Source organism: Gobio gobio (assembly GCF_949357685.1).
Source record: "Gobio gobio genome assembly, chromosome: 17".
In the NCBI taxonomy this organism is placed as follows: domain Eukaryota; kingdom Metazoa; phylum Chordata; class Actinopteri; order Cypriniformes; family Gobionidae; genus Gobio; species Gobio gobio.
In genome coordinates, this window is record NC_137110.1 from 52,011,777 (window position 1) to 52,021,645 (window position 9,869).

The window sequence follows — 9,869 nt, forward strand, 5'->3', positions numbered from 1 at the left end:
TCCATGATCATCAGATCATCAGAATCCTCATATTGTGGAGCATAATGTAATTTTGATGGTGACGAGATCAGAAGAGACACAACCATGAATTCATCATCATCATCATCATCATCATCATCATCATCATCATCATCATCATCATCATCATCATCATCATCATGATCAAAAGGCATTCATGTAAAAATCACAACCTGGTTATAGTCCTTATTGGGCAAATATTTTATTTTATAATTATATATAGTCAAATATAACATTATCTGTCTGTACAATATTACACAATCAGATTTCAATATTATTAACAGTCACAAAAATGTCCCGAAAAGCCCATTCGATCGAGGAGGTTATTATTAGTGTGAACTAAATTAAAGCAACCAGACCTTCATTAACGGTTTCATTTACATTTACAAAGATCACAGTTAATAAAACGTCTACAGACTTAAAACTAAAGCACATTCATCAAAGCCCTGATCGTCCAAACGAGGCACTGGAAGTTCATCCCGATCCTCCTCAGAGTTCCCGTCCGGCTTCCGGATCACATGACACATAAAGAGCAGGAAAACCCTGAGGAAGAGCGGCATGAAGAGCTGCGTGTGTAAAGCACATGAGGTTCAGCAGAGCGAATAAGTTCCTGTAGTGAGTTGAATATGAGTGAAAGGGTTAGTTCACCCAAAAATGTAAATTCTGTCATTAATTCCTCACCCTCATGTGGTTGGACACCCGTCAGACCTCCGTTCATCTTCAGACACAAATGAAGATATTTTAGTGTAAAGCTGATGCTGAGAAAGGCTTCAGATTGGCCTCCATTGGCATTCAGTACATTTACACTCACAAGACCCATAAAAGGCACTAAAAACGTCGCTACAAAGTCCATCTCACCACAGTGACTCTACAATAATCTTACGATGCGACGACAATAGTTTTTGTGCGCAAAAAAAAATCAAAATAACACCTTTATCCAGCTTGTTCTTGTCTTCCGTGTGTGTCTCCACGACGCATGCGTGAGAATATGAGCAGATCCGGCGTTCGGACACATGACCCAGAAGAGATTTGTTTACGAGCAGAGGAAGACGCGCGTATCTCAGCTGTTGAATTCTACACTGATCGTGCTTTAGGTCTCGCTGTAGAGCTCAAATGGGGCTAAAGTGGCATTTCATGGATTCCCGAACGCCGGATCTGCTCATATTCTCACGCATGCGTCGTGGAGACACACACGGAAGACAAGAAGAGGTTGAATAAAGTCGTTATTTTGATTTTTTTTGCGCACAAAAACTATTGTCGTCACATCGTAAGATTATTGTAGAGTCACTGTGGTGAGATGGACTTTGTAACGGCGTTTTTAGTGCCTTTTATGGGTCTTGTGAGTGTAAATGTACTGAATGCCAATGGAGGCCTATCTGAAGCCTTTCTCAGCATCAGCTTTACACTAAAATATCTTCATCTGTGTCTGAAGATGAACGGAGGTCTGACGGGTGTCCAACCACATGAGGCTCAGTCATTAATGACACAATTTACATTTTTGGGTGAACTAACCCTTGAAGTGCTCTGAGAAGCTTATGGGTGTGGCGCTGGAGCTCAGGGGCCGATGGGTGTGGCGCTGGAGCTCAGGGGCCGATGGGTGTGGCGCTGGAGCTCAGGGGCCGATGGGTGTGGCGCTGGAGCTCAGGGGCCGATGGGTGTGGCGCTGGAGCTCAGGGGCCGATGGGTGTGGCGCTGGAGCTCAGGGGCCGATGGGTGTGGCGCTGGAGCTCAGGGGCCGATGGGTGTGGCGCTGGAGCTCAGGGGCCGATGGGTGTGGCGCTGGAGCTCAGGGGCCGGATGCTCTGGGTCTGAAGAGCCCCGTCTTCCTGAGGTGTCTCACGATGAGCGGAACCGACACCAGAGTGATGCTGATGCGCAGCGGGGCGAAGAGCTTGTGCACGGCGTACGCCAGGACAAACGTGCTCGTGCCCGCGGCCAGCTTCGACTGAACCACCGCCTCACTGAAGCCCAGCCGGCACAGCAGAGCCGCCACGTCCAACCCGCTGAGAACACACACACACACACACACACACACACACACACACACACAGATTACACTTCATCACTGCATCAACCCATGGGGGATTCACGTATTCAATGACCACATCTTTCAATTTACATTCATTCATTTCTCACATCAGAAACTATGAACATATATAAAAATACTAAGAAGTACTGCTAATGCAAAGTACTAAAAAATGCTAATGCAAAGTACTCAAATACAAAAAAGACCCCTAAAAAACAAAAATACTGATGCAAAAATACTAAAAATACTCCAAAAATACTGATACAAAATACAACAAAATACTGATAATAAATACAGAAAATACTCCAAAAATACTGAAACAAAATACAGAAAATACTCCAAAAATACTGATACAAAATACAGAAAATACTCCAAAAATACTGATACAAAATACAGAAAATACTCCAAAAATACTGATACAAAATACTCAAAAAATACTGATACAAAATACAAAAAAAATATTCCAAAAATACTGATACAAAATACACAAAAAACGCTAAAAATACTGATACAAAATACTAAAAAATACTCCAAAAATACTGATACAAAATACTAAAAATACTCCAAAAATACTGATACAAAATACACAAAATACTCCAAAAATACTGATACAAAACACAGAAAAATACTCCCAAAATACTGAAACAAAATACAGAAAATACTCCAAAAATACTGACAAAAATACTGACAAAAATACTCAAAAAATACTCATACTAAATACAAAAAATACTCAAAAAATGCTGATACAAAATACAGAAAATACTCCAAAAATACTCCAAAAATACTGAAACAAAATACAAAAAATACTCCAAAAATACTGATACAAAATACAGAAATACTAAAAAAATACTGGAAAAAATACTCCAAAAATACTGATACAAAATACAAAAAATACTGATATAAAATACAGAAAATACTCCAAAAATACTGATACAAAATACAGAAAATACTCCAAAAATACTGATACAAAATACAGAAAATACTCCAAAAATACTGAAACAAAATACAGAAAATACTCCCAAAATACTGAAACAAAATACAGAAAATACTCCCAAAATACTGATACAAAATACAAAAAAATACTCCAAAAATACTGATACAAAACACAGAAAAATACTCCAAAAATACTGAAACAAAATACAGAAAAATACTCCAAAAATACTGAAACAAAATACAGAAAATACTCCCAAAATACTGATACAAAATACAAAAAAATACTCCAAAAATACTTATACAAAACACAGAAAAATACTCCAAAAATACTGAAACAAAATACACAAAAATACTCCAAAAATACTGAAACAAAATACAGAAAATACTCCAAAAATACTGACAAAAATACTCCAAAAATACTCATACTAAATACAAAAAATACTCAAAAAATGCTGATACAAAATACAGAAAATACTCCAAAAATACTGATACAAAATACAGAAAATACTCCAAAAATACTGATACAAAATACAAAAAAATACTCCAAAAATACTGATACAAAATACAGAAATACTAAAAAAATACTGAAAAAAATACTCCAAAAATACTGATACAAAATACAGAAAATACTCCAAAAATACTCCAAAAATACTGATAAAAAATACAGAAAATACTCAAAAAATACTGATACTAAATACAAAAAAATACTCCAAAAATACTGATACAAAATACAGAAAATACTCCAAAAATACTGATACAAAATACAGAAAATACTCTCAAAATACTGATACAAAATACAGAAAATACTCCAAAAATACTGATACAAAATACAGAAAATACTCTCAAAATACTGATACAAAATACAGAAAATACTGATACAAAATACAGAAAATACTTCAAAAATACTGATACAAAATATAAAAAATACTCCAAAAATACTGATACAAAATACAGAAAATACTGATACAAAATACAGAAAATACTACAAAAATACTGAAACAAAATACAGAAAATACTCAAAAAATACTGATACAAAATACAGAAAATACTTCAAAAATACTGATACAAAATACAGAAAATACTCCAAAAATACTGATACAAAATACAGAAAATACTCCAAAAATACTGATACAAAATACAGAAAATACTCCAAAAATACTGATACAAAATACAGAAAATACTCCAAAAATACTGAAACAAAATACAGAAAATACTCCCAAAATACTGAAACAAAATACAGAAAATACTCCCAAAATACTGATACAAAATACAAAAAAATACTCCAAAAATACTGATACAAAACACAGAAAAATACTCCAAAAATACTGATACAAAATACAGAAAATACTCTCAAAATACTGATACAAAATACAGAAAATACTCGAAAAATACTGAAACAAAATACAGAAAAATACTCCAAAAATACTGAAACAAAATACAGAAAATACTCCCAAAATACTGATACAAAACACAGAAAAATACTCCAAAAATACTGAAACAAAATACAGAAAAATACTCCAAAAATACTGAAACAAAATACAGAAAATACTCCCAAAATACTGAAACAAAATACAGAAAATACTCCAAAAATACTGACAAAAATACTCCAAAAATACTCATACTAAATACAAAAAATACTCAAAAAATGCTGATACAAAATACAGAAAATACTCCAAAAATACTGATACAAAATACAGAAAATACTCCAAAAATACTCCAAAAATACTGATACAAAATACAAAAAAATACTCCAAAAATACTGATACAAAATACAGAAATACTAAAAAAATACTGAAAAAAATACTCCAAAAATACTGATACAAAATACAGAAAATACTCCAAAAATACTCCAAAAATACTGATAAAAAATACAGAAAATACTCAAAAAATACTGATACTAAATACAAAAAAATACTCCAAAAATACTGATACAAAATACAGAAAATACTCCAAAAATACTGATACAAAATACAGAAAATACTCTCAAAATACTGATACAAAATACAGAAAATACTCCAAAAATACTGATACAAAATACAGAAAATACTCTCAAAATACTGATACAAAATACAGAAAATACTGATACAAAATACAGAAAATACTTCAAAAATACTGATACAAAATATAAAAAATACTCCAAAAATACTGATACAAAATACAGAAAATACTCAAAAAATACTGATACAAAATACAGAAAATACTACAAAAATACTGAAACAAAATACAGAAAATACTCAAAAAATACTGATACAAAATACAGAAAATACTTCAAAAATACTGATACAAAATACAGAAAATACTCCAAAAATACTGATACAAAATACAGAAAATACTCTCAAAATACTGATACAAAATACAGAAAATACTTCAAAAATACTGATACAAAATACAGAAAATACTTCAAAAATACTGATACAAAATATAAAAAATACTCCAAAAATACTGATACAAAATACAGAAAATACTCAAAAAATACTGATACAAAATACAGAAAATACTACAAAAATACTGAAACAAAATACAGAAAATACTCAAAAAATACTGATACAAAATACAGAAAATACTTCAAAAATACTGATACAAAATACAGAAAATACTTCAAAAATACTGATACAAAATATAAAAAAATACTCCAAAAATACTGATACAAAATACAGAAAATACTTCAAAAATACTGATACAAAATATAAAAAAATACTCCAAAAATACTATACAAAATACAGAAAATATTCCAAAAATACTGATACTAAATACAAAAAAATACTCCAAAAATACTGATACAAAATACAGAAAATACTCTCAAAATACTGATACAAAATACAGAAAATACTTCAAAAATACTGATACAAAATACAGAAAATACTTCAAAAATACTGATACAAAATATAAAAAATACTCCAAAAATACTGATACAAAATACAGAAAATACTCAAAAAATACTGATACAAAATACAGAAAATACTCAAAAAATACTGAAACAAAATACAGAAAATACTCAAAAAATACTGATACAAAATACAGAAAATACTTCAAAAATACTGATACAAAATACAGAAAATACTTCAAAAATACTGATACAAAATATAAAAAAATACTCCAAAAATACTGATACAAAATACAGAAAATACTTCAAAAATACTGATACAAAATATAAAAAAATACTCCAAAAATACTATACAAAATACAGAAAATATTCCAAAAATACTGATACTAAATACAGAAAATACTCCAAAAATACTGATACAAAATACAGAAAATACTCCAAAAATACTGATACAAAATACAGAAAATACTCCCAAAATACTGAAACAAAATACAGAAAATACTCCCAAAATACTGAAACAAAATACAGAAAATACTCCAAAAATACTGATACAAAATACAGAAAATACTCCAAAAATACTGATACAAAATACAGAAAATACTCCCAAAATACTGAAACAAAATACAGAAAATACTCCAAAAATACTGATACAAAATACAGAAAATACTCGAAAAATACTGATACAAAATACAGAAAATACTCGAAAAATACTGATACAAAATACAGAAAATATTCCAAAAATACTGATACAAAACACAGAAAATACTCCAAAAATACTTATACAAAATACAGAAAATACTCCAAAAATACTGATACAAAATACAGAAAATACTCCAAAAATACTGATACAAAATACAGAAAATACTCCCAAAATACTGAAACAAAATACAGAAAATACTCCCAAAATACTGAAACAAAAATACAGAAAATACTCAAAAAATACTGATACAAAATACAGAAAATACTCAAAAAATACTGATACAAAATACAGAAAATACTCAAAAAATACTGATACAAAATACAGAAAATACTCGAAAAATACTGATACAAAATACAGAAAATATTCCAAAAATACTGATACAAAATACAGAAAATACTCCAAAAATACTGACAAAAATACTCCAAAAATACTCATACTAAATACAAAAAATACTCAAAAAATGCTGATACAAAATACAGAAAATACTCCAAAAATACTGATACAAAATACAGAAAATACTCCAAAAATACTCCAAAAATACTGATACAAAATACAAAAAAATACTCCAAAAATACTGATACAAAATACAGAAATACTGAAAAAATACTGAAAAAAATACTCCAAAAATACTGATACAAAATACAGAAAATACTCCAAAAATACTCCAAAAATACTGATAAAAAATACAGAAAATACTCAAAAAATACTGATACTAAATACAAAAAAATACTCCAAAAATACTGATACAAAATACAGAAAATACTCCAAAAATACTGATACAAAATACAGAAAATACTCTCAAAATACTGATACAAAATACAGAAAATACTCCAAAAATACTGATACAAAATACAGAAAATACTCTCAAAATACTGATACAAAATACAGAAAATACTGATACAAAATACAGAAAATACTTCAAAAATACTGATACAAAATATAAAAAATACTCCAAAAATACTGATACAAAATACAGAAAATACTCAAAAAATACTGATACAAAATACAGAAAATACTACAAAAATACTGAAACAAAATACAGAAAATACTCAAAAAATACTGATACAAAATACAGAAAATACTTCAAAAATACTGATACAAAATACAGAAAATACTCCAAAAATACTGATACAAAATACAGAAAATACTCTCAAAATACTGATACAAAATACAGAAAATACTTCAAAAATACTGATACAAAATACAGAAAATACTTCAAAAATACTGATACAAAATATAAAAAATACTCCAAAAATACTGATACAAAATACAGAAAATACTCAAAAAATACTGATACAAAATACAGAAAATACTACAAAAATACTGAAACAAAATACAGAAAATACTCAAAAAATACTGATACAAAATACAGAAAATACTTCAAAAATACTGATACAAAATACAGAAAATACTTCAAAAATACTGATACAAAATATAAAAAAATACTCCAAAAATACTGATACAAAATACAGAAAATACTTCAAAAATACTGATACAAAATATAAAAAAATACTCCAAAAATACTATACAAAATACAGAAAATATTCCAAAAATACTGATACTAAATACAAAAAAATACTCCAAAAATACTGAAACAAAATACAGAAAATACTCCAAAAATACTGATACAAAATACAGAAAATACTCCAAAAATACTGATACAAAATACAGAAAATACTCCAAAAATACTGATACAAAATACAGAAAATACTCCCAAAATACTGAAACAAAATACAGAAAATACTCCCAAAATACTGAAACAAAATACAGAAAATACTCCAAAAATACTGATACAAAATACAGAAAATACTCCAAAAATACTGATACAAAATACAGAAAATACTCCCAAAATACTGAAACAAAAATACAGAAAATACTCAAAAAATACTGATACAAAATACAGAAAATACTCCAAAAATACTCATACTAAATACAGAAAATACTCCAAAAATACTGATACAAAATACAGAAAATACTCCAAAAATACTCCAAAAATACTGATACAAAAAAATACTCCAAAAATACTGATACAAAATACAGAAATACTAAAAAAATACTGAAAAAAATACTCCAAAAATACTGATACAAAATACAGAAAATACTCCAAAAATACTGATAAAAAATACAGAAAATACTCAAAAAATACTGATACTAAATACAAAAAAATACTCCAAAAATACTGATACAAAATACAGAAAATACTCCAAAAATACTGATACAAAATACAGAAAATACTCTCAAAATACTGATACAAAATACAGAAAATACTCCAAAAATACTGATACAAAATACAGAAAATACTCTCAAAATACTGATACAAAATACAGAAAATACTGATACAAAATACAGAAAATACTTCAAAAATACTGATACAAAATATAAAAAATACTCCAAAAATACTGATACAAAATACAGAAAATACTCAAAAAATACTGATACAAAATACAGAAAATACTACAAAAATACTGAAACAAAATACAGAAAATACTCAAAAAATACTGATACAAAATACAGAAAATACTTCAAAAATACTGATACAAAATACAGAAAATACTCCAAAAATACTGATACAAAATACAGAAAATACTCTCAAAATACTGATACAAAATACAGAAAATACTTCAAAAATACTGATACAAAATACAGAAAATACTTCAAAAATACTGATACAAAATATAAAAAATACTCCAAAAATACTGATACAAAATACAGAAAATACTCAAAAAATACTGATACAAAATACAGAAAATACTCAAAAAATACTGAAACAAAATACAGAAAATACTCAAAAAATACTGATACAAAATACAGAAAATACTTCAAAAATACTGATACAAAATACAGAAAATACTTCAAAAATACTGATACAAAATATAAAAAAATACTCCAAAAATACTGATACAAAATACAGAAAATACTTCAAAAATACTGATACAAAATATAAAAAAATACTCCAAAAATACTATACAAAATACAGAAAATATTCCAAAAATACTGATACTAAATACAGAAAATACTCCAAAAATACTGATACAAAATACAGAAAATACTCCAAAAATACTGATACAAAATACAGAAAATACTCCAAAAATACTGATACAAAATACAGAAAATACTCCCAAAATACTGAAACAAAATACAGAAAATACTCCCAAAATACTGAAACAAAATACAGAAAATACTCCAAAAATACTGATACAAAATACAGAAAATACTCCAAAAATACTGATACAAAATACAGAAAATACTCCCAAAATACTGAAACAAAATACAGAAAATACTCCAAAAATACTGATACAAAATACAGAAAATACTCCAAAAATACTGATACAAAATACAGAAAATACTCGAAAAATACTGATACAAAA

At 28.0% G+C, this 9,869-nt stretch overlaps 1 protein-coding gene across 1 annotated transcript in view; it reads right to left on the reverse strand.

Annotated features, from left to right (window-relative positions):
* Positions 1–1,446: 1,446 nt before the first annotated feature.
* Positions 1,447–9,869, reverse strand: part of fam210b (family with sequence similarity 210 member B) — a 14,351-nt gene continuing 5,928 nt past the window's right edge. Inside the window, exon 3 of the mRNA XM_079840373.1 lies at positions 1,447–2,021. Within this exon, the coding sequence (XP_079696499.1) occupies positions 1,805–2,021 (217 nt within the window). The 3' untranslated portion in view covers positions 1,447–1,804. The remainder of the gene's footprint in view (positions 2,022–9,869) is intronic.